The following is a 24,819-nucleotide window of genomic DNA, read 5'->3' as shown; positions in this document are numbered from 1 at the left end:
ATTGCCCTGCGAAGATTACCGTCTAGGAAACTCTTATAAGCAGTGCCTCTGTCTCATGGGGTCATGGGTGTCCACGTTGACTTGGTAACGCCTAACAGAATGGAAGGAATGACTTAATCCAGGGCCTTGCTCTCTGTACTCACTGCCATCAAGTCAATTCTGATTCATAGCGACTTGATAGGACAGGGTAGATAATAATTCCAAGGCTATCATTCCTTATGGGAGTGGAAGGCCTCGCCTTTCTCCCAAGGAGCGGCTAGTGGTTTTGAACTGCTGATGTTGCGGTTGGAAGCTCAATGCACCACTACTCTGCTATGAGGACTCTTATTTTAAGCAGGCAGCGGAGCCTGAAGCAGAAAGAGGAAAGGGTTAGAGCCACCTCAGGTCACCGTGGCAAGGAAAGGAATGCTGGGGATTTGAACCCGGGGCTGGTCCTTTGGTTCATCCTCCTTGCATGTGCAGACCAATCCAGGTTGTGACTGTGTGACTGTGTGTGTGTGTAGGATTGTCTTTCATAGGGATTTCAACGGCTGTAGATTGTCAGACTTCTTCTGAGGGCCCCAGTGTGGATCCAAATTGCCCACCTTTCTGTTAGTAGCTGAACACTTAATCATTTGCATCGTGTAAGCAAATGACAGGGTTAAATTATTATCATTATATTGTCTACTTTGATTCTCTTGTAAGCCATATAAACCCAATTCAAATAAGCCTTAAGAAAAAGAGTGTGGCTGATTTTTCCAGCAGAGTCTAGAGGCGAGTCGCCACACTGGGTCCAGGATGGGACGTGTTCCTGGGACTCAGCGCTGCTCTCCCTCCATCTCTCAGATCCATCGACCTCCCACTTGGCACGCTGAGCAGGTGCCACCTCACGGAGGCAAGATGGCTGCAGAAGCTCCGGGCACAGGGCCTCAGCGCCCCACTTCACGAGCTCCAAGTGGTCAGAGCGATGCTGACAAGAACAACCGACCACGTCTGACTCACAGGCCAGAACGGAGCCTCGTGCCCAGCCCCCATGCTGTCCATCACACGATCAGCGGGGTGGCATTCACCGAACTGCTTAGAACGGTGTCACTGGAGCCATGGTGGCAAATCCAGGTTAATGTATTGGGCTGCTAACTGTGAGGTTAGCAGTTCAAAACTACCAACTACTTTGAGGGAGAAAGATAAGGTTTTCTACTCCAGTAAAGAGGTCCAGTCTCAGAAACCCACAGGGGCGGTTCTACCCTGTCCCGTAGGGTAGGGTGCCTATGAGTCAGAATTGGCTCAATGACAAGGAGTTGGTTTTTGGGTCTGGTGTGATTCACTACCACCCTGTACTTCCTCCTTGGAAATGGGTGGGTCAGCCTGCCCACGCGAGACACGGTAGCAGGATTGCTTTTCTGTCAGAAAACAAGGGTCTCCTTGGTGGGGAAAGGCCGGAACCGATGCCTGTGACTGCAGTGTGCAGCACGCTCCCGAGGCCAGAAGCTGCACTTCACCCAGCACTGCACGGTGCTGGCTGGTTACCCTGCCCCTGGCCGCACATCCCCTCAGCGCTGTCTGCCCCTGGGCGTATGGTGGGAAAAGCAGACAGAGCAGTTCATCTGCCAGCCCAGGTTGCTTTCTCCTCGAGAACCCAGCACCAGGGAGTTAGGGATCCTGGGGGAGCAGGATCTGCCCAGGAAAATCTTAAACCCTCAGTACACATTGCAGGCCTCACTCCCTCGAGTCCCACTCTGCTCCTCCGGGTGTCGGCGGCCACACGGCTGGTGCGGTGGGGTGGCCGTGGGAAACCACAGGGGTCCTGTCATCTCACCTTCGTTCTTCTAGAAAAAAGAACCAGACCCTCCACTGTTCTGCTTTCGCGCCTGCTCATGTCCCTGGCCGCTCATGTCCACGTCGCCCGGGCAGCGAGGAAAGCGTCAGATGCAGTTTAGGTCATTGTGGGCAGCTGCAGTGGGGGCAGGGGCAGCCAACACTGCCAGATTTAAGTTTATCTGGGCTTCTAAAATTTGCCCATGCCCAATGCTGGGGCACCTTTTAAAAAATCATTACTCAGCTTTTAAAATATTTTTTATTTACTTTGTTGATGCTGAGAACATACCAAGCAAACAAACTCTCTACCAAGCGTAGGTTCTGACTCACAGTGGCCTGATAGGATGGGCTAGAACTGACCTTGTCGCTTCTGAGACTGTCACTCTTTACGGAGACGAAAGCCCCATCTTTCTCCCGGGAAGTGGGTGGTTCGAACTCTCACCAGGAGGATTGCAGCCCAGTGTGACCATGCTGCCACCAGGGCTCCGTGAGAACCCACACAGCGAAACCTATCAACCAGCTGCTGCGTCAGTGGCACTGAGCACGTGGCTCCCGTTGTGCCTTCTTTTCTGAGTCGTTCCTCCGCCACTGGCCTGGACTCCCTGCCCCTGTCGTCAAGAGGCACAGCTCACCCTTCACGTTCTGATCTAATCTTTGCAGTTGCTGCTGTCTCTCTGAGCCCGTGTGTGTGGATCTTGAAAGTGCAGTCACCAGACAGACATTCCTCACTAGTGACGTAAAACTGTTGTTTGGTTTTAAGAGGACTTCAGGGGCATATATTTGGTTTAAATGTTAAAAATCATCTCAAGGAAATAGTTTGAAGAATTTATCCAACCTCCAGTCTGGATTCTCTGACAGTTTGAACTTCTGCATTTGCTCCCTCTTGATCTGGATGCTTCTACATCTCTTTGATCACAATGCCTAATAATAGCAGCTGAGCACCGGTGCTCTCTTTGGTCTCATGGCAAAGGAGGCATACCTTCTTCTATTTATAGGAGGCCTGATGGGGCTGTCTAACAGTGCACTGCTAGCCACAGGGTCACGGGTTACCCACCAGCGCCTCCACAAGAGAAAGGTGAGGCTGTCTGGTCTTCTACCAGATACCAAATTAATAGTTGATACCGACTCAGAGCGACCCTATAGGACAGGGGAGTCCTGCCCCTGTGAGTTCCTGAGACTGTAATTCAGAATTACAGATGGAAGTAAGAAGCCCTGTCTTTGTCCCACAGAGCAGCTGGTGGTTTCAAACTGCTGACCTGGCAGTAAGCAGCCCAGCGCAAAACCACTACGCCACCAGGGCTCCCCGTCTGCTTGCTGTCTGTTCTCCTAAGGATTTACAAATCCTCAGAAATGAGTCAGAATGGACTCAACAGCAGCAGCCAGATGTTATTCCTGATCCCCCACCTTCGGCTGTACCTCCAAATGAGTAGAAAGAAACCAGTGTGCCTGATGGCCGCCCTGGGGCACTTTTAACCACGCATAGTCCAGACCACATCCCAGTATCGGGAAAGCATTGTGTGGGAGCCTGCCTAACTGAATATCTCTGGCGCTCCTGTTTTGTATTGTTCAACCTTTCCTTGCTGGGAATAATTGGCAGTCAATTATGAAGCAGTCAAAAACACATCAATAAAAATGGTGCTTGCTGTAATACAGCCTTAAAACAGATTTGATTAGTGTGCCTTTGATGAGATGACTTCATCGGGCCTCTGTGCCTACTGGAGCTTTGGAGTTTCACATCTTCATACGAGCCGTGACAACCCTGGACTTAGAATCAAAAGACAAGCGTTGGAAGACAGAGTTGCTATGAGTTAGAACTGACTCCACGGCATTGACGGCAGCGGGCACCGATACTAACAAAGTGTTGACCTTGGGCAGATCTCCTTAGCTCTCCAAGATTTAGTTTCTTTATCTGAAATGTGGGACTAACACCCAATGGCCAGTCTATCTTCAAGAGTCTTTGCGAATCAAATGAAAAGATATGCACGGAAGTGCTTTGAAAACCAATTAATGTCATAGTGGGCACTGCCTGGCTATCACACATGGGGGATCGGACATGGACGTTCATTTCCTGTAGAGCCTCTCCCCAACCAAGTTCTCAGTTTTAGGCCAGGAGGACACAGTGATTCTTCTCGGATGAAAATCGCTTATATGTTTTAGTGCTCATTCATTCGTATTCCAGGATATCATGCCTCCAGAGGAGGTAGGACGCTGTGAGCGGATGGTGAATGGGATTTTTGCCAATGAGTCCACCATTCACTAACATCCCCTCTTATCCTTTACAGTGGCCTCTGGCCCTCAGGACAGCCCTCCCAGCACAGAGAGCATGCGTCCCTGCCTTTGTGACAGCGAGTCTTTCTTCTCTGAACGGAGCCTCGGGAGGGTGGGGGGCTCCACTTGTGTCCAGCCCCCAGCACCGTGCCAGGCTAAACAGCACACCTCAAACATTCATTCCGTGGTTTTCATTTATAATACTTAAAAAAAATTACTCCAGAGTCTAGCCCTCCTTATAAGTCAGATAGGCCTTCTCTTCTTCCCACTTTACGGTGAATCAGGGAGACACTCCCTGGGAGGCAGCTTCCAGAGGAGCTATGGATCGGGCCCCAGAGTCAGGCCGGCTTACTTAGGCTGTGTGCTGTAGGGCCAGTTACGGGACTTCTCTGTGCCTCAGTGGCCTCAGCATATGCTTCTTGAGAGACTAAGTGAGATCAGCAAAGGACCAGTCACTGCATACAGCACAGAGCAGATGTGTAAGATATCACAGAAGTAACAGCTGGGCCGGTGGATTTGGCCCCTGCAGCAGTCATGTGAGAGCATCCAGCGTCGTCCCTGCAGCAGGACTGAGTCCCTGCCGACCATCTGTCCGTCATTGTCTCTGCCTTAGCTGCTGCTTCTGGAAAATGGGACACTGGGTCACGATAAAGTGGGTGACACGGGCTGTTAACCACCAGGCCAGCAGTTCAACTCCACCCGCCGCCACTCCACGGGAGAAAGGGGGGCTTTCTACTCTCAGTGAGTTACAGTCTTGGAAACACAGTGTGGTTCCACCCTGTCCTGTGGGTGCCTGTGAGTCGGGATAGACTCATTGGCAGTGAGTGACTCGTAGGAGCTGTGGGAAGACAGGTGGTGGGTTGAGTAAAGCATGTGGGAGGGGCACCTCCTGCGAGACCTCCCTGCACCCTGGACTCCTGCCTGAGAGAGCAGGAGCAAAGGCCCTTGGGCATCCTGGCCTGGCGCCCAGCAGATGCTGCCTGAGCCTGTGTCCTGTGGACAAGGTGACCACAGAGCACCCCTCCACCCCAGTCCCAAGACCTGTGCTTCTCTATGATGAAGAGTCCTTTCAGCCACGTGGTCGTATTAGCTCCCTCCATAAATTCTCAGCCCAACCCCAGAATCAAGTTGCCATGACAGGACCCAGCAAGGGTTACCCTACGGCCCAGGTGGGGGTCAGTGCAAAGGAAGGAGACTCTCAGTGAGATGGATTGATCGAGTGGCTGCAAGGATGGTCTCTAATCTCACAATTGTGAGGACGGTCCCAACCAGGTGGCATTTTCCTCTTGTTGTTCCCGGGGTGCCGTGTGTCCGACTCCAGGACACCCGACCACCACAATCCATCTCATTGAGGCTCCTCTTCCTGGTCACTAGCCCTCTGCTTTGCCAGGCAGATTTGTCCAGTGCAATAGCATCGCTTGACTTCCTGACTGCCGCTTGAATGAGCATCGATCGTGAATCTTGATCGAATGAAACCCTTGCCTAGTTCAAGGGCCAGGGGGAGAAATGGGAAACTATGGCTTCTGAGTCTATTATAGATACTGAAGGGAGGAAGTCTTGGGTTCTTCTCAGGAGAACACACACATACACACCCACACTCACCCCCCCCACACACACACGTCTTACAAGGACAAGACTCATTTGATACTCCCCATACACACTACCTCAGGAGTCTGGGCCATTCACCTCTGACTCTTTTTCTTTTCTTTCTTTTTTTTTCTATTTTCTTTTTTTACATTTTATTAGGGACCCATACAACTCTTACCACAATCCATACATATACATACATCAATTGTATAAAGCACATCCATACATTCCCTGCCCCAATCATTCTCGAGGCATTTGCTCTCCACTTAAGCCCCTTGCATCAGGTCCTCTTTTTTTTTTCCCCCCTCCCTCCCCATTCCCCCCTCCCTCATATGCCCTTGGTAATTTATACATCATTGTTTTGTCATATCTTGTCCTATCCGGAGCCTCTGACTCTTTTTCTTGTGCAAACCCCCAACCTCGTATTTTGAACAGACTTGTGCTTAATCGTTATTGTCGTTGTCATGTGCCATTGGGTGGGCACAAACTCGTGGCGATGCTATGCACAGCAAATGAACAATCCTCACAATTGTTCCTCTGCTTGAGCCCGTTGTTGCAGCCACTGTGTCCACCCAGCCATTCGAGGGACTTCCTCTGTCTCTGTCTCTCTAGTTTAGTAAGCACGATGTCCTTCTCCAGGCACCGCTCTCTCCTGACAACATGTTCAAAGTACATGAGACACGAAGTCTTGTCATTCTTGCCTCTTAGGAGCATTAGTGACCTGGGGTCCGTGACCTAGGAGGCCAGTGCCTCTCCCTCACTTGGCCCTGTGCTCAGGCCACACAGAGGGGACCAGAGTGGAGTTACACAGGCCACAAGGAAGGCCGAAGTCTTGGCCAGAAGTTCTAGTGGCTGCGGTCCCAGAACTTTGAGGTTGGAGAAGATTTTGTTTAGTTCAGCAAATGTCTCCCAGGAGAAACTTTCTCCAGCCTGATTTCACACTGACCCCAAATGGCGTGAACCAGGCATGCAAGAATTACTGCTATAATCGAATCGTTAAGATTACAGTATCCTTAAGAAAAAACGAGCTAGCCTTTTCTGTTTGGGACTGGCTTCTCCTCCCCTCCTACATGGCTTTCCTCCTGGATGACAGCAGCAATCTCCTTGCCTACAGGTGCCAGTCTGCCTTCCAAGGGCCCTGGGGAGTACAAACGGTTTGCACTCGTCTGCTAAACTAAAGGTGGGCAGTTCAAACTCACCCAGCTGCACTGTGGAAGAGAAGGCCTGGTGATCCACTTCAGTGAAGTTAACCACCAGGAAAGCCCTCTACAGCAACACATGGGGTCACTGTGAGTGAAAATTGACATAATGACAGCCCATAATAACTGGGGTATTGTGGGGTCCAATGAGACCACGCAGGCATTCGACGTGGGGAAAATTAGTCAGTGTCCAATTAATGTTAGTTCTATTTCCACTGGGCTGAGAGTTCCTGGGGATCACAGCCTCAGTGAAACTCTCCTCAGGTTTTCTGGAACCCTGCTGGCATAGTGGTTACGAGTTGGGCTGCCATCCCAAAAGTCAGCAGTTCAAAACCCACCTGTGGGGCGAGTGTGGGGGGTGGGGAGAAAGGTGGGTCTTTCTACTCCTGTAAACACTCAACAGTCTCAGAAACTCCTAGCACATTCTACCCTGTCCTCTGAGGGCTTTCCAGGACCTAGAACAGTGACTGGCTTACTCCAGGAGAGAAGATTTCACATTGGCCAAGGCTCTGCAGACAATGGCCGACATTTTCTCTAGGGATCGAAAAAGCTTCATTATAAAGTTTAAAAGGGACTGTTGTCTTCTAAAGGGTACACAGTCTCCAAGTCTCCCTCTGAGGTACACAGAGTCTCCCCATCACTTCCCTCCTCAGATAAGGGCCCCTCCACAGGTCACCGGTCGAGTCTCCGAGGTCTGGTGGCCGGGTGTTCTTTCAGGCTGTGGAGAGAGCAGGACAACCTCTCCGGTCCGGTGTGCCAGCCGGCTACAGGTCAGCAGCACAGTGAGTACCACCCCTGAAGCCTCGGCTGCTGCCCGTGGGTCATGCATGAGGCTCTCACAGTTGGCTCTCTATTATGGGGTCTGGACTCCAAGGCCATTGTCCGTGACTTTCCCTCACAGACACACGTGAGCCACCAGGAGTTTACAGAATTTTTATTTGGACTCTATTTTTATACAGCCAGTGAGATGGGCAAATGCTTGGACCCTTGTGGACTGTGTTTCTCTACGGCCAGCCTCCCACCCTCCTCCCCCAGCCCTGTGCCCTCCCACCTGCCGGGAGCTCAGACTCAGCTCCAGAGAAGTAGCAGCACCCTGTTGGTCCATGACCTCCCCCAACGCCAGGCCAGAAGTGGCAGGCCCTTGGGTCATCCCCTGCCGGAACCTCTCTCCCTCCCCTGGGGAGTGGGTCTCTGGGCTCCCGAGGCCTTGTCCTGCATCCCCAATCCCCAGCCCCCTCCCCAGGTAGGATGCCCCTTTCTTTGGGAAGTGACCCTGTGCTTGCATCCGCTGGGGGCCTCAGGTGCGCCTGGCCTTCAGATGCGCTCCTTTGTTATTTGCCTTCATCTGCAACCTCCCCTTTCCTGCACTGTGGGGGTGCTGTTTCAGCCAACCCTTTTAGGGGACCGTGAAGAAAGGGGGCCATAGAGGGCTTGGGCTGCTCAGGGGCGGTGAAGCCTTGAGCCTGCGGCCAGGAGCATTCTTGATGACAGTCCCTCTTCCCTTCCCTGAGATGGACTTTCTCGGGCGAGACTGTGGTCCCGAGTGGGACGCCTCCTGCCTGGGCACAGGTCTGAGGAGCGTTCTCTGGACATGTCACCCTGTCCCTCCTGCGCCACAGCCCGGCCTGGGTACTGATGCAGAATCGGCGGGGCCGGGCCTCGGCGCATAGGGGCGCGATCTCCCTCCGGCTTCGCTGCCAGTCTCCTCCCCCTTTTAATTTTCCTCCCGTCGCCCCTCCCCTGCCCCGCCCCCGCACGGGCGGGGCAGGAAAAGGGGAGCGGGCGTCCCGGGCCGGAGGGTGCGGGCGCGGGCGGGCGGGGCGGCCGTCAGACGCCGTGCGCGCCCAGGCTGAGAACCGAGAAGGCGGCGCGGTGCTTGCGGAGCAGCAGGCGGATCTTCTCGTCGTCCGAGTCGGGGTCCAGCGGCTTGTTGTACTCGTCGTCCTCGTTCTCCGAGGTTGCGCGGTCCCCGCCCGCGCCGCCCGGCGCCCGGGGCGTGGAGGACGAGGGCTCCAGGGCGCTCTTCTTCCGCCACTTGGTCCTTCGGTTCTGGAACCACACCTGGGACGAGAAAGACTGAGGCTCGCCCTGCCGGGGGCCCGGGACACGGCGCAGCGCGCGCAGGGCCCCCTTGCAGTCGGCGGCTCCACCCAGTTGCACATCCTGAGACAATAGAATGGACGGCTGGAGGGCGGAGCAGATGGGAAACGCGCACGATTAATTGGGGGGCGGGGGGGGATGGTGGAGGAGGTAATCCCGCAAAAGTAAGCACGGCGCTGCTGGCCCCTGCGGCGAACCTGCCGCCTTGCCGCGTGATGGGGGTGGGGGTGGGGTGGCACGTGGGTGGAAGGTGCTGAGCGCCCCAGGGTGACACAGCAGTAGATGCTCAGTCACGCCTCCGCTTCTCATTTACCGATTCTCACGGAATTGGGACTTCGTGAATGATTTCCCCCAAAGAGAAACGTACCAAATGCCTGGTTCTTGAGGTCGTTGTGAATGAAGCCCACGGAAACACTGAAGCCAGACCATGTGGGAGGCTCTCACACCATTGCCTTCTGTTGAAAATTGCCAGCCCTCACGCCAGCGGTTGCTATGAGGGGGCTCCCTGAAGATGCCAGGACCCCAAGCAGACCCCAGCGTTGGGATCCCAATCAGGCCCCGCTAATCTTAAATCTGCCATTCCGACATTGGTTCAGGTTTTCTCCTTTGGCCCTTCTCGCCCAAAGCTTCCCCACGGAGTCTTGAGGGAGAATCCTGTTTACTAAGTCCTATTTATGAAGCCAGGAGCCCCGATGGGTTGTAGGTGAAGTGTTGGGGTTCTCACATCCTTGTTTATAAGTTCAGAAGTTCAAACCCACTAACAGCTCCTAGTGAGAAAGTTGAGACTGCTACTCTTGAAAATTCACAGTTTGGGAAGCCCCAAGGAATAGTTCTCTTCTGCCCGATTCACATTTGCTAGGAGCCGGAATTGACTGATGGCAGGGGTGTTTATATTGCCATTTCCTGCTGCTGTGATATGTAGCAGGAAAGGAGCCCTGGTGTCCTGGTTACACATCAGACTTCCATCTCCAAAGTCAGCAGTTCGAAACCACCAGCCTTTCTATGCAGGCAAACAGCTACAGATTCAGAAACCCAGCCCCACCCAGTTCTACCCAGGCCTATAAGATCACTATGAGCCTGGGTGAAGGGAGACGTCAGACAGTGTAAGGTATGACAAAATAATAATAATTTATAAATTATCAAGGTTCATGAAGGAGGGAGGAGCGGGGAGGGAGGGGGAAAATGAACTGATACCAAGGGCTCAAGTAGAAAGCAAATGTTTTGAGAATGATGATGGGAACAAATGTTCAAATGCGCTTGACACAATGTATGGATTGTGATAAGAATTGTATGAGCCCCCAATAAAATGATTTTTTAAAAAAAGATCACTGAGTCAGAACCAACTTGATGGCTGTGAGTTTTGAATGTCCTCCCTTGCCTCAAGGAGCCCTGGTGGCCTAGTGGTAACCAGTTGGCTTGCTTTGAAATCAGTAGTTGTAAACCACCAGCTGCCCCACTGGAGAAAGATGAGGCTTTCTACTCCTGTGAAGAGCTAACAGTCTCAGAAGTCCACTCGGGGTGATTCTGCCTTGTCCTACAGCATTGCCGTGAGTCAGAATTGACAGAATGGTAGTGAATCTTTTAACTCTTGCCTCAGGACCCATACTTTATAGTTCTGATAGCCCATCTTATCTTCAATCATGATTAAGGCTATGAGGAGATTCATTTGAAAAATTAGTAAGCTAAGGGTAGGAGGGCATTGGGGGTTCCAGGGTTGAATTCTCACTTCCCCAAGTGAAACCCCAGTTTTATGTACAGCAACCCCCCGGCTGTCAGGTTGGTAGGATTTCGGCGTTTCCAGACTCAGACAAACTAAGAAGAAAGGCCTTGCTCTCTACTTCTGGAAGTCTGCCATTGAAACCCCTATGGACCCCCAAATTCGTGGGGTTACCACGCATCAGGGCTGACTTGAAAGCAGCTGACAACAGTCAGAACAAAGCAAGGGCAGCTCCTTGTGTGAGCGAATGGAAACCAGACCTCCCAATCCAGCCCAGAGGCTTCCGTCAGCGCTTGGAGTTGCTGAGAGTGGCAAGCAAGCAATGGGACGCGGGGAAGCATGGGGCTTAGAATCCCACAGATCCGGGTCTGAGTCCTAACCCTGTCACTTACCGGGTGGGGGACCTCAAGGAAGAGGCATCACTGAGGCCGTTTCCTTAGGTGTGAAAGGGTAAATCATGCCAGCCTCAGGGCTGCCGTGGGGATTGAATAGGACCCTATGCAGGGCTCTCAGAAGGAGGGTCCAGCCTTGGACCACCGTTAAAGATTGCAATCTCCTGGCTAGTTAAGAAGTCCTGGTGGTGCAATGGATCAGCACTTGCACTCTGACCCAAAGTTTGGCAGGTCAAACCCACCGGCAGCTCTGTGGGATCTGCTCCCATAAGGGTCAGGGCCCAGACAAACCCGTGAGGCAGTTCCCCTCTGTGATGGATGTGGTTAGGTCGCCATGTGTCAAAAGTGGACTCGATGGCTCCTCCTGGCAGCCGGATGCTTAGATGGAAATGCACTGGCAGGCCCTCCTCCTCCGAGGGGCCAGGAGGAGCTGGAAACTCAGGACAGTCGCTCGCCCATCCACGGAACCCCCATCCCACACAGACTCACCTTCACCTGGGACTCAGTCATCCCCAGCGAGTAGGCCAGCCGGGCCCTCTCAGGGCCAGCCAAGTACTTGGTCTGCTCAAAGGTTTTCTCCAGCGCAAAGATCTGGTGTCCCGTGAAGGTGGGCCGGGTGTGCTTTTTCTTGTGGATGCTGTCAGCTAGGGGGTCTGGTGCTGGCGGGAGTACAGAAGTATGGGTGAGGAGGGGTGAGCGGGGACCACGGACTACACTACCTGCCGAGGGTCAGCTCTGTTCAGCCTCTCCCACAGGGAGAGAGAGAGGCCACTGAGGCTGCCAGAGGCATTGTGGCATCGTTGGCATCCAAGTGACAGGGATGGTGATCTCTGCCATGTCGAGTGGGCAGGAGGGGGACTATATGTAGCTACTTAGGGACAGAGGGCTCTGGGTCCCAAGTCTTGTGTCTCTCCAGCTCATGTCCATTCTACTCAATGATGCTGCCTCCCCTTCCTCCGTTTCCCCTCTATCTCAGGGATTCCCTTCAGATCACCACTCATAAGCTAGACCTTGCAATTTCTTCACCCTTTCTTACTCTTAGGCCCTAACTTTCCAGGTCTCCAGGGAAAGCAGGGAAGGGTGAGCCTCAAGCCCCCGGGAGCTGCTCTCCTAGTCACGACAAGGCACAGACCGCTGGGCCCAGCAGCTGGAGACACTGATGCCACAGCCTGCCAGGGGCTCAGGGAGAACTAGCCCCCCACCTCCTCACCCCCATTGGCCAGGCCTCCCGGGATAGACAGCCAGACTGCCCATGCTCTCGCTTGTCCTGCTATCGGTGAGGAAACTGAGGCACAGGAAAGGGTACAGAGCCCCCGAGAGACAATGGTCTTTAGTCTTCTCTCCCTCTGCCATAATCCAGTGTAGTTCCCCAGGCCCCACCCCCATCTCTCTCTCTCTCTCTCTGTGAGTGTGTGTGTGTGTGTGTGTGTGTGTGTGTCCATGCGCGCGCGCGCACACACACACACACACACACACACATTTGGGACTAGAGAGTAGTGGGAGGAGAAAGTAAATGTATGGGTATAGGGGGATGGAGGTGAGGAAGAGGAAGAGAGCTGGAAGCAGGCCTTAAATAAAGCACCCCCAAACAAAGCAACAAAACAGGTCCCCAGATATGAGGTCATCACCCTCCCCATTTAACGTTCCATTTTCTCTCCACCCCACTGTGGTCAAGTCAATTCCAACTCAAGACCCGATGGGACAGAGTAGACCTGCCCTGTTGGCTGTCCAAGGCTGTCGTCCACATAGAAGCAGACTGCCACATGCTTCTGCCATGAAACGGCTGCTGGATTTGAACCACAGACCTTGCGGTTAGCAGCCCAGTACTTTTAACCACTGCTTCACAGACCCTATGAATGGCATTGCATGTAGGGGCCAGACACCCTTCCAGGGAGAGCAAGGGTCCCCTGCCCCTGGGTGTACGCCAGTACTGGGCCTGGTTGAGTTTCCTGGTAGTTTGTGGTGGGTGCCCCCCACCTCAGACCTTTGCTATCTCATGAGGGGCTTAGATGGACGGGGCAATGTGACTGCTTGGAGCAGTATAAACAGAGGGTGAGGCAGTTGTGTTTTTGAGGATCTCCCCTTAGCAATGAGGACCCAGCAATCAGATGGGAGTGCTTCCAGCACGCCTGTCCCTACCTGACCCGGCCAGGGCATCCGGGGCTCAGGAATGGCACCCACAGACCCGGCCGCTCCCTGTCTCTCAGGTAAGCCCCTTTGGCAGTGTATGTCTTGCAACTTTCTCCAGCCCAATGACCGCCATTAGGTCTGCGGAAGAGCTCTGTAAACTGTGCCTAGGGGACCAGTGGTGGGGTAGTGGGTGGTGTGTGGACCGACAGCTGGGCTGAGCACCTGGGGCTGGGTGGTGATTGCTGCTTCCGCTCTGTAAGCCCCAAGAAGGAAGCTGGGCCCAGGCCTCAACACTGGCAGGTGGGACTGGGAAGAGGCCAGTCGGGGTGAACTCTGTGTCCAGGAGGGATGGGCAGGTGAGAGAGGGCTCTAAGGGAAGGAGCCACAATGGCAAACCCCACTTCTTGCAGGTGGTGTGTGCCTGCATTCTGAGGCCTGGCTGCTGGCTGAGGTGAAGCCATGATGTCATTAGTGGGGGGTGGGGGGGGGCGGGAGACGCAAGGAGAGCGGTCAGCTAGGCCCCTACCCAGGGTGTGGGTTGTGTGGCCTTCACCAGACCTGGAATCTCCCAGGTAGCCCAGGAGGACTGCTGAAAAGGGACAGGCACTGGTGTAGCGTGAGGCTGGGGGTGGGTGGGGTGGGTGGGGTAGCGGAAATCGCCCCGGTGCCGAGCTAGACTACCTCCTGGGGAGCGGGCGGGCCTGGAGGCTCGCCCCGTACTCACTGTGGCCGCGCCAGTCCTGGCCCGTGTCCGCCCAGCAGTTCCGGGTCCGTGGGGGGTACTCGTTCCCCGCCTTGGAGAAGTTCCCCACCTGGGGGCCGTAATAGACCCCCTGGGAGCCAAGTCCACCAAAGCCGGCCACATGGGGGTAGCCGGAGAGGAGGCCGCTGTTTGGCGTGCCCACAGGCCTGCTCAGGATGTCCGTGATCCCATGAGGCGTCCCGGCGGCCAGCTGGGGGCCCAGCCCAGGCGGGCTGAGCTTGTAGAAGGAGTTCTGCACGGAATACTGGCACATGGGAGCCTTCATCTCCGAGAACTGAGCCAGCGACGAGTTGTTCAGCAGGAACGTCCCCTGCAGGTTGGACTCCATGATCCCCAAGGAAGGCAGCAGGGACCCGACTGCCCACGCGCAGGCCCCTACAACCCGAGACCCCACAGTCGGGTCCAGAATCCCATAGCACGCTAGGAGTGTCCAAACTGGCCCCAGTGCCCCCAATCACCCTCCCACCTAAAGCATCCGGCCCAGTCTTTGCCCAAGGATGGGGCACCCACGTCAGCTGCTCAGGAGGGAGGTGCTCCCGGGGCGGGTGGGAGGCCGCCCAGTCTTCCTCTGGGCTCTCCCTACCCTGGCTTGGAGAAGGGCGGCTCCCCACTCCTCAGCTCAGACCCCTCTTCTGCTTTTCAATCTGGGGACCCTCCATGAGAAGTTTGAAGTTCAGAGACCCAACATTTCCCTGATAAAGATAGGGCCCATTAGAATACAGGCCCAAGACTGGCTGGGCTGCAAGAGGTGCGCTGCCATTGGTCAGAACCCACACGGGCCTCACATTGGCTTTTCCTAGACAAATTGCACTTTGAAAGATTGACTGTAAAATCAGAGCGCTCGTTGTGTGTGCGTGTGCATGTGCGTATGCGCGCGCGCGCGTGTGTGTGTGTGTGTGTGAGGGTGGGGGGTGGAGAGAGAGAGAGAGAATTAGTTCAGGAAGCTGTTTATCGTCAGAGGGTCCGTCCGCTCACTCCAGGTTCCCCCAAGAACATCATGTAGGTAAAGGGAGGTCCTGGCCCGGGCAGTTGGCTGTCAGAGGTCCTGCAGCTGCTCTCTGAGGGACAGGAGGTCCCTCCGAAGACGTTGTCCTTCTGGCTTGTTGGGGGCCCTTTGTGTGCTGCTGCCTTGCAGCCTGGGATCTGAGACTGAGGCTGGAAGTTTCCTTCCTTCTGGGACCAAGATGGGGTAAGTGAGGAGGGTGGACAGTGCCTGTTTTCTGGGGGCCTGCCTGAGAGCTTGGGGCTAGGGGGTGGGGGTCTGCCTTGGGGGAGGGGACAGTTGGGGGTGGGGAGGGAGGGAGGGGAAGCTCTGAGGGAGTGAGGTGTACTCACCTTTTTGTCCACAGAGGGTGAACCGAAGGGACAGAGCTAGTGCTTGTGTTTCTACTTCAGCTTCTGGGAGGCCTTCCTGGACACCCTGTGTCACAGTAGCTGGCATCCCCTCCTCCTCCTCCTCCTCTTCTTCTTCCTCCTCCTACCCCGCCCCCCCACCCGCTCTTCAAAGGAATCATTTTGCACTTCCATTGGAGCAACTGGCCTGGTTTTTCCAGGCAAGCACCTGAGTCTGAATCTGTAATGCTGGGTGGCAGAGGCTCCCAGTGTGGGGCATTTAGTGGGTGCTCAGTCAATACTGGATGGCTTAGACGAGACAAATCACAACACACCCATACCTCTTTCTCTCTAATGGATTTTTATAACATGCAAGCTGCTGCCAGGGGGTGATCTTCTATTTTATAAACGGGGACTGAGGGATAGAGGAGTGGAATCGTCTCTGTACTCATGTAGCTAGAATGGAAACCAGCATGCCGCTGGTCTGAATTTGCAAAGTGACAGGAAAAATCGTTTTTTGCTAGATAGTTGGGCTTTTGTTTCTCTTCCTCCTCGGCAGCTCCCGAGTCCTTCCTGACCAGGCTGTGGGCCCTGCCAGGCACGGCTCCCTCACTAACTGGCAGGACTAAGCAGGTGGGAGACAAAACTTGCCCTTCCTCACTGGGCTTCTCCCTGGTGTCCAGTGGGTGGTGGAGGGGAGAGGACCAGGAGCTCAGGGAGGGTCCCCCTCTCACACAGCCTGGCTCTCAATGCTGCTGTCAAGTGCTTGTGTTGACAGGTTGTGTGTGTGTGTGTGTGTGTGTGTTCTAAATGACTTCAGTTAATTCAAGGACCCTAACAAGGTAGACCTGGAAAATGCTGTGGGAATTGTTTTCCTAGGAGCTTGGATTAAAAAAGAACAACAACAAAAACAAAAAATCATTCTTAGATGTCTGAGTTGGCTTGGCTACCAGGTTGCACATGATAACCCTTTGGGATGTTGACTTCCCATTCCTCAATCCCACCCCAGCCCTCCAGGCCATGCTGCCTGTGACCCTGCCATAGAACCCATACCCTCTGGATGATACCGATGTAACTCCCTTAACCACAGTTGGCCCATGGACCTGGGGCGGCTTTTGGAGAGGGGTAGGGATTACAGAGGTTTGTGGGAGCTGGTGACTGAGACTTTGGTCACCTCTTAAGATGGGAAGGAGAGGTGTACCAAATGATATGAATTGTAACCCAACTCGAAAATGCTTAAGCAACTGTTGACTCCATCCCACCATTTGACAGATGGGGGATCCAAGGACGCCCGCTTTGGTGACTAGCTATCCACAAAGTGTCACGGCTAGCTATGAACAGAAGTGGATCCTCTTCTTTCGGTGTTATTGTTGGCTGCTGGTGAGTTTGACTGAGACAAAGACGGGCTTTGGACTTCTGTAAACAGTTGCAGTCTCGGAAACTCCCAGGGAACTTTTCTACCCTGTACTATAGGGTCACTAAGAGTCAGCCTCGACTCCATGACAGTGAGTTTAGTTTGGGGGTTTTTTAGGGTGAGAATTCTGACTCCTGTTAACCATACCCATGTGTGCTGGCAGAACTAATGGGTTTTCAAGACTACCTTTCGGAAGCAGGAAAAAGACAGGGCTTCCAACTCCCGCAAAGATTTACAGCTACGGAAACTCACGGGGCAGTTTCACTGTGTCCTCTAGGCCACCTGGAGTCAGAAGAGACTGTGGCAGTTTGTTCGCTCGGAAGCAGATCCCTGCTGTCTGACTTCTGAGGGCCTCAGGGGAGGCTGGAACTGCTGACCTTTCAGCGCTTCACACTTCACACCACCAGGGACTTCTTTTTCTCTCCACAGTGGGTGACTTCTTGAATTTGTGATTGGCATGGAGTTCAGTAACCAGACTTTATGGGAGCAGTCAGAGTCCCCCGGGGGCTCAGTGTTTTTGAGCTGTGAGCCTAACCACCTATACTGGTGGTGTGTGGGTGCTATACATCTGAATCAACTCCAGGGCAGTGAGTTTGAGGTGATGCCGCTAGCCAATGCAGAACAAAACGCCAAAATCCACTGCCTGCTAGCTGATCCTGGCTCCTAGCTACCTTCCAGAACAATCCTGAGGGTGTCCCAGCCTGCACATCTTACACGCCAGGTTGTGTGGTCATTCTCCAACAGAGCAGCTAGTTGGGCTCAAACCGTAGATCAATCTTTCGGTTAGCAGCCAGGGCTCCTTGTGGGGTCCCCTATCCCCCACCTAGAGGTGGGACAGAAACCTTCTCAGCACCTCTAAGTAAGAGTGGGGGTCTTACTGGGAGGACGACCAGGTCTGCCTGAAGGAAATCAGTATGGATGGGAACCTCTCTGGGCTGTAGGCCTCCTTGTGCGCTGACTCCACCATCTGACTCCCATTCCCCTGCCCCAGCACCTCAAACCTGGCCCCTCCCACCCACCCACCCACCCAAACAAGAGTCAGGAAGGAGAGATGGAGTCCTGTGCCATGAGTCCATTTCTTTATTAATTTTGACATTTGTTCAGCTGGTGTAGGGAGAATAAATGGTCTATACATCAGAGTGGGGATGGGGCATTCTCTCCCGAGAACAGAGCATGTGGGAGAGAGTCAAGAAAAGGTTCCTTTTCATAACAATTAAAAAAATCAAGGTAATTTCAAAACTTCTAAAAAGCATCTAATGTGCAGACTGCAGCATTCTCTAGGCATCAGGTGGAGACCCCAAACTCCTCCCCTAACGGCTCCTACTAGCAACTGGGGCGCGCAGCCATGCCGCCGAGGGCCTGGGGCCGGCGGGCCAAGCAGCCATGCCAGACAGAGCAGAAGGTGCCAAAGCGGAGCCGGAGCCGCGGGACCCGCGCGGGGCTCTAAGAGGGGCTACTGGGTTCGGCTGCAGCGGCCACCCGGGAGGAGGAGGTGCAGAACCGAGGCGAGAGGGGCGAACCCTGCGCCTGGTTTCCCTGGGCCTTCACCCAACTCCCCTCCGCCCGATCCGCCCTGTTGGCTGCGGCCCGGGTGGCCCGGATCGACTCCAGAACCAGCGGCACCGGGAGGGCGAGGTGCTTAGGGGAGCAGCAGGCGCCTCTCCCCGCTGGCGCCGCGTTGCAGCCGAGCCCGGCCGGGCCGCTGTGCTGGGAAAGCAGGCTCCGGGCGAGCGCAGTCCCGGGGGCCGGGCCCGGAGGCTGGTTTCCGCGGACGTCGGGGCGAGCGGAGGGCGGCCGCGTGTTCCAACTTGGTCTCTCGGCCCGCCCACTTCGCTAAGAAGCGAAAGCAAAACGGACGCGAATGCGCGGGGACGCACTGGTCGGGGCCGGATCCCGGCGGCCCGAGCAGACCAGCGGCGCCTGGGCCCCTGGTGGCGCCCGGACTCGGCCCGGGGAGGGCACGGCGGGGCCGCCTCAGCGGGCGGGTCGGCGGTACCCGTTCCACGGGGAGATCTTTGGGGCAGGCACCGGCACCGGGGCTGTGGGGCCTCGGACACGGAGGGAGCTCTGTGCTACTTGGAAGGTTTCGGCGTCTCCCGGGGACACCCCCGGCGAGCGGCGAGGGAGGAAGGCGACGGGACGTGCGTACGCAGTGGCTCTCCGGGAAGAACCTGCCAGTCCCTCTCCTGGCCCGAGGGGGCGCCCGCCGCGGGGGCCGGGCGCGTTGTGCTGATTCGGGCCACCCTCGGCCTGGGAGGCGGGCGCCAGTGGAACGTTAAGGCTCTTCCCCGGTGGCACCAAGGCGAGTTCCTTCCGCCCGGGGCCTCTTGGTCGGTCAGCTTGCTTGCTCCTCCAGCCGCTCTCCTGTCCCGGGCCTGCGGTCAGGCGTGGTCCCCTCGCCCCGCCGCTCCAGGTGGGGGCCAGAGGAGCTTGGTCAGTCTGGGTGGGGATGCTGAGGCTGTCCAGCTGAGAGCCCAGGGTGGACCCTCACCGCCCGCACCCCCACGCCATCCCGCGGCCGCCTGGAGTTAGAGCACCAACTTCGCTCCTGGAGACCTCGGGATTGTCGCCGACTTGTCCGCACTGGCAGATCCGTTCACTAGCCCTACGCCCCCTTCCTTCCTCTTTCACTGAAAGGACAGGCTGTATAGCTCCTTCTCCTGCAGCCTTGGAGAAGTCCTCAGGAGCTGAGCTGTTAGTGCTTTGTACATTACATACCGCTAAAGTGTTTCTATTGGTTTGCATAGTATTTATTGTTTTTCATATACACAAGGCTGATTACTGTACAGTTTACACTTTGAACACAGACTATGAGATAGTGCTTGAAGATATAGAAAATCTCTTCTCTATTGAACATGCTGGTGCAATCCTGGGACAGCCACCGGCCCTCCCCCAACTGAAAGAGAAGACCCTTTCAGGTGGGGTGCTGGCTCCGGTTGAGCCCTACAGCTAAGCCTAGGGGTCCTCGCCTTAGATTCTTAAGTCCCTAACACAAGGAACCCCGAATGCACTCTAAAGGTAATGATTTTCCATTGGAAGATGAGTAATACTGAAACTGGCAGAGAGAGAGAGAAAGAGGGAGAGAGAGACAACATAAAAAAATTCCAGTTTATCCACAGCAGAGTCTATACAGCTTCAGACATCACAGTAAAATCTGTGTGTATACTGAATTGGAGAGGTGAACGTGTGTGTATGTGTATGTGTGTCCTGAATGTCATGGAGTGCGTTCTGAAAGGAGTGGAAGGGACAGTCACACGTAGAATGGAGAGGTGAGGGGTGGATGAGAAAGGCTGGCAGATGGGGACATGGGATTCCGGGGCTAAACTCATTTCATGTCTCGTGTCCTAGGTTTATTTCTTTTTCCCCTTTCCTTCTTTACAGGAAGCCAGCATGGATTTCTGACAGATGGAGTTGGAAGAAAACTACCCTGTACGAGGTCAAAATTAAAACGATTCAAAAAGAAATACCATCCCCAGCCACAAAGAGCCCTTGTTCACTCTTGCGATCTTATTCTCTCTTGCACGTGTTTCTTTTTCTTTTCGCTCATGTTTTTTTTCTCTCTCTCTCTCTCTCTCCCCTGCTTGCTGCTTTTATCCTGATTCCGACTGATCGTCACTAGAGGCAGGATTGAGGACTGTAGGTCATGCGTCTACAGTCGGTCGTTCATGCGAATAGGAGACTACAGGAAGTCTCTTACAGAGATCATGCCAGGAGCCTAGAGGAACGTGTGCACCGTGTCTGTCGCCCCCCGGTCCAGCTCTCCTTCTGTGTGCATGGCAGAGTGTGTGAAGTTCAGGGGTTGGGTGTCGAGGTGTGACCCTGAGGACAGAAAGAGAGGAGAGTCATTCAGAATTTGAAGGGGTAAGCCCCAGAGGAAAAAACTACCCCCCCCCCCCAATACATAATTCCGTGTCCAGTTGCTCAGGCAGGATCTGATTCAGGAAAAAGCAGCTGCCCAGCTCACTAGGTAGGGGAGTCGCCAGGGGGTTAGTTGATGTGCTTGGCTGCTAACCAGAAAGGTTGGGAATTTTAGACCACCCTGAGGTTTCTCAGAAGAAAGGCCGGGTGATCTTTGGAGAAATCAGCACTGAACTGTGGGGCACATTTCTACTTTGACACACATGGGGTCGCTGTAAGTTGACGCAGACTCCGATGGCAGCCGGCTCAGCCAACCCGCAAGGGACTGACACGAAAGATGTTGCGCTCTCTTTGACTCTGCCTTTCCCGACCCCTCATCCACAGCTTCCCACGGGCCCAACTGCGGAGGCTGCTTCTCAGCGCCAGCTGCCCAGCTGAGTGGACGAGCTCTCATGTGGGCTACAGAGAGCTCTGCGTCCTCAGGGCCTATGCTGTCACTGGAGAGAGATGGCCATGAGCTGATCCTTGGACCTCAGCAGAAAACCCAACCGATCCCAAGCCATCGTGTCCATTCTGACTCACAGACACCCTATACAGGGTGGAAAGGAGCAAGGCTAGTCAATGGTGCCCTCGACTTCATTTCAGGTAACGCGTACCGATGCCAGCTCCATGTCAGCCCTGAGGACCGAGACAAAGCAGGTCTGGTCTCTGGCTTAGGGGCCCATTGTCTCAGGGATGACAGTGCTTCTTCAGTTCTGGCTCACAAGCTTTTACTGTCAAGTGACACTGGATTCTCTCCCCTTTCTCACGGATGGACAGTCTCTACTGGGCAAAGAGATCTTTGAAAAAGAGATCCATCCATTCTAAAATATCATATGTGCTGGGCTCTAAAACAGCAGCTCCGCCTGCAGAGTGAAGGCTCAACTCAGCAGCCTGGGACCCACACTCAGCCTTCAATGTCCTGGTACCTCATCCTCCAACTGGGGGTGAAAGCATGGGAATTTTAAGTCTAAGCCATTCAGGATTCTGTCTGTGGGACCTTGGCATGCGAGGGGATAGGGTACAGGGGGAACTCATGCATACAGAGGCAGGAACATCATTCTGCGGTAAGGCTGTCTCCGTATAGGGGGCTCTCTGGGGTCCACCAGAAAGGAGACTGGGTAGGCATGCTGCAGGTGAGAAGGGGTAGTGTTGAGTTCTTTCTAGAAGATGCTATAAACCTAAAACACCAGGCTGTTCTACTGCAGTCACTTGAATGAATTAGTACCCTTAAGGACTTGTCATCTAGAGAAGCAGGACCCTGGGCCCCTTGAAGTGCCTGGGCCTTCCTGTCAGCTGAGCTTTCTGAACTGCAATGCGCCTCTGCTCATGCTTCGTCTCAGGCAAGCATACCACCTAGCCTCTTCTCAGCACCTTCAATTCCACTCCCCTCTCCCAAGACGTCTTCCAAACAGCTCCAGCTTTCTGGCCTTGTTTTCCTCTACATTCTGGAACTCCCTCCTGTCACTACCTTTCATTGCGAGAGCTCTGGAGCCAGAGTGCCTACCTTCCGATCTGGGCTCGGCTGTGGGGCTTTGGTCACATTATTTATGCTCTCTGTGACTCCGTTTCCTCAGCTGGAAATGGAGAATTTGAATAGGACCTGTCCGGGAGCACTGGTGGCATCGTGGATACAAGTTGGACTGCTAACTGCAAGGTCAACCGTCTGAAGCCACCAGCCACTCCTCAGGAGAAAGGCGAGGTGTTCTATTCCCATAAACAGTGACATTCTCAGGAACCCACAGGGGCGGTTCTACCCTGTCCTATAGGGTCGCGAGGAGTCGGCACTGACTTGATGGTAGTGCGTTTTTGTTTTGTTTCATTTTAATCTCATCAGATTAGCGTGGTAATGAAAACAATCAACACCCTAGCGAGCCCCGTGCGACCGAGACACATGAGCTACCAGGAGCTGTGAGCTGCCTGAAGGAAACTGCTGGAGGGCCATTGCTGGGTCTTACCCTTGGGTTACCAAGTGAGCTGTTAACCACAGGGTCAGCAGTTCGAAACCAACAGCCGCTCCTTCGGAGAACGATGAGGCTTTCTCCAACCCCAAAGAGTTGTACAGGCTGGACCGGGGATCAGCGGTTTAACAAAACTCCCTGATGATTCCAATGCAGAGGGTTTGCCGACGACAGTGAGAAAGCCCCTTCCCAAACATAAGCTAATGACCCCCTGTCCCCTGACAAGGGGAACCTCATCAGCATTATCGCTACGGTGTGAATAAAGAACCTGAGGCTTGGCGAGGTCAATCGACTCATCCCGGGTCACATAACAAAGCAGATCTGCCATCGACCGAGGACCAGCATGCTTTGTATTTCCCCTGTGTGGCAGTCCTGCCACTGTCACCAGGCCTCTCTTCAATGCCTTTTTAATGACCGAGTAACACACACTCCAAAGGAATGAGTATCACCTGCCTTTGAGGAGCCTGACGCGGGCACAGTGACACGCGTGTCTAGGGTAACGCAGGTCAGTACGCTCGGCTGCTGACCTAAACCAGAGGCTCCTCAGAAGGAAGCTCTGGCAGTACTGTTTCTGGAACATTCCCCTGTGGAGCACAGTTCTACTCCTGGACACAAACGAGTCTGAGGCAACTTCCTCCCTGATATTGGACATTCTCTAGGTCCCGGTAGAGCTGCCCAGTGAGTTTCTGAGACGGCAACTGCTTACAGTGGTGGAAAGCCCCATCTTTCTCTCTTGGAAGTGCTTGGTGGTTTCAAACTGGGGACTTTGAGGTTAGCAGTCCAATTTGTGTCTACTATGCCACCAGGGCTCCCTGGTAACTTTTTTACAACCTTGGAAACAGGGAGCCAGACCTTGAGACAAGACCACAAAGCCCCTAGCTTGCACTCCCTGAAACACCCCTGCTTGGGAGTGGCTGCCGAGGAGGTTTCTGGTCCAACATCAAGTCCTCTCCAGACTTTGCTCCTACTGGGAGGGAGAGGGTTTTATGCCACCCCTCGCCCCTCCTCCTGACCCTTAGGGTCTGTGTCGGAGCCTCAACTCCATGCCTGCACCCTCACTGCAATCCGGCCACCCTCTGCCCCTGCTGCCTTCCTGTGGACAGGAGTCCCTGGACTCCCCTGGAGCCAGGCTCAGTGTCCCTGAAGTCCACCCTCGTGTGGCTCTGTTCCTCTTTGTGGGGGTGGGGGTTGACCACTTGAAAGCTCATCTATTGCAAAGTAAAAAAAAAAACCATAATGCTAATTCGGGGTTCCCCTCACAACTGCAGCCTGTCCTCCAGTCTAAGAATGCCTGCAGGCAGAACCTGAGCCACACTGAGCTGAGCTTGGGAGCTGTCTCCATGGAGCCTTTGGGAAAAGAGGACGACTGTGTGTCCCCTGCTTTCTCGAATGACCTGCCCCTTTACGTTCTTTGCAGGGCCAGACTGCGGCTCACCACCACCGTCTGAACCAATAGCCTGGCAGCGCCCGGGTTAACTCGGTGACCTCCTTAAGCTGCTGAGAAGCCAGGTCTAATTTTAGCCTAAAACTGGATCCACCAGGCCTCCTTCTGCCCAAACACTGAGTTCTGACAAGAAGCCTGGAGTCAGCACTTTGGAAGGCTCAGGAGGCAGCGGGCCTACTCTTGGTCTGGTGCAGTCCGACCCTGGGGGCTTGGAGGGTCACAGTCAGCTGTGTGGGGCCTCAGTGCTTCCTGGCTTCCTGCCGACTCCCACCCCGATGCATCCTGTACTGAGCTGCCCCGAGCTGGGCTCAAAGAAGGACCTCGGGGCAGCTCAGTACAGGATCCCTCAGGGAGGACGGAGACCAGAGCGGCCGCTGGAGTCCCAGCACCACACAGCACACGCAGAGGACCGTCTGCAGGTGCTGCTGCATCTGCACGTGCCCCTCACAGCAAAGCACTGCACACGTTGCTCCTCCCACAGGACCCCATGCTCACACACATACACACACCCCATGCCTGCTGACTGCCGTCTGGCCCCGACCCCCTTGGAGGGCATGGAGAATGGCTTAGACCCCGCGGGCCTGTCCAGTTTCACCCCTTTCTAGAAAGCAAAGGGGGACTATGTCCCAGGGAGCCCCACCGTGGAGCTTCTAAGTCGCGGCAGACTCCAGGTTGGAGAGACACCAACCTGGGAACTGACTGCCAGGTGGAAGTGTCTCACCAGCATTGGCCACCCAGCCCAGAGCCCTGTCCTCTCCCCTCTGCGTGGTTTCTGGGATCATATCACTACTTCAAGCTACGGCATGCTTTCCCCCTTCAAC

General features: G+C 54.6%; 3 protein-coding genes across 3 annotated transcripts in view; 1 reads left to right on the top strand and 2 right to left on the bottom strand.

The window, feature by feature from the left end:
• Positions 1–8,675: 8,675 nt before the first annotated feature.
• Positions 8,676–14,278, bottom strand: NKX6-3 (NK6 homeobox 3). Its single transcript, XM_075555743.1, has 3 exons — positions 13,897–14,278; positions 11,547–11,716; positions 8,676–8,909 (listed from the first exon to the last, which is right to left on the bottom strand). The coding sequence occupies exons 1-3, from the start codon at positions 14,276–14,278 to the stop codon at positions 8,676–8,678; spliced, it is 786 nt and encodes a 261-aa protein (XP_075411858.1).
• A 3,778-nt stretch (positions 14,279–18,056) lies between these two features.
• LOC142455077 (uncharacterized) lies at positions 18,057–23,155 on the top strand. Its single transcript, XM_075556618.1, has 2 exons — positions 18,057–18,998; positions 20,078–23,155. Exons 1-2 carry the CDS (start codon positions 18,080–18,082, stop codon positions 20,293–20,295), a joined length of 1,137 nt encoding a protein of 378 aa, XP_075412733.1. The 5' UTR covers positions 18,057–18,079; the 3' UTR covers positions 20,296–23,155.
• The window catches only part of ANK1 (ankyrin 1), a 287,181-nt gene continuing 281,809 nt past the window's right edge, over positions 19,448–24,819 (bottom strand). The window contains exon 43 of the mRNA XM_075556616.1: positions 19,448–20,515. Coding sequence (XP_075412731.1) covers positions 20,489–20,515 — 27 coding nt within the window. The 3' untranslated portion in view covers positions 19,448–20,488. The remainder of the gene's footprint in view (positions 20,516–24,819) is intronic.

This window comes from Tenrec ecaudatus, chromosome 8, assembly GCF_050624435.1.
Source record: "Tenrec ecaudatus isolate mTenEca1 chromosome 8, mTenEca1.hap1, whole genome shotgun sequence".
Lineage (NCBI taxonomy): Eukaryota > Metazoa > Chordata > Mammalia > Afrosoricida > Tenrecidae > Tenrec > Tenrec ecaudatus.
The sequence above is the reverse complement of the archived record's forward strand: the minus strand, read 5'-3'. Positions and strand labels throughout refer to the sequence as shown.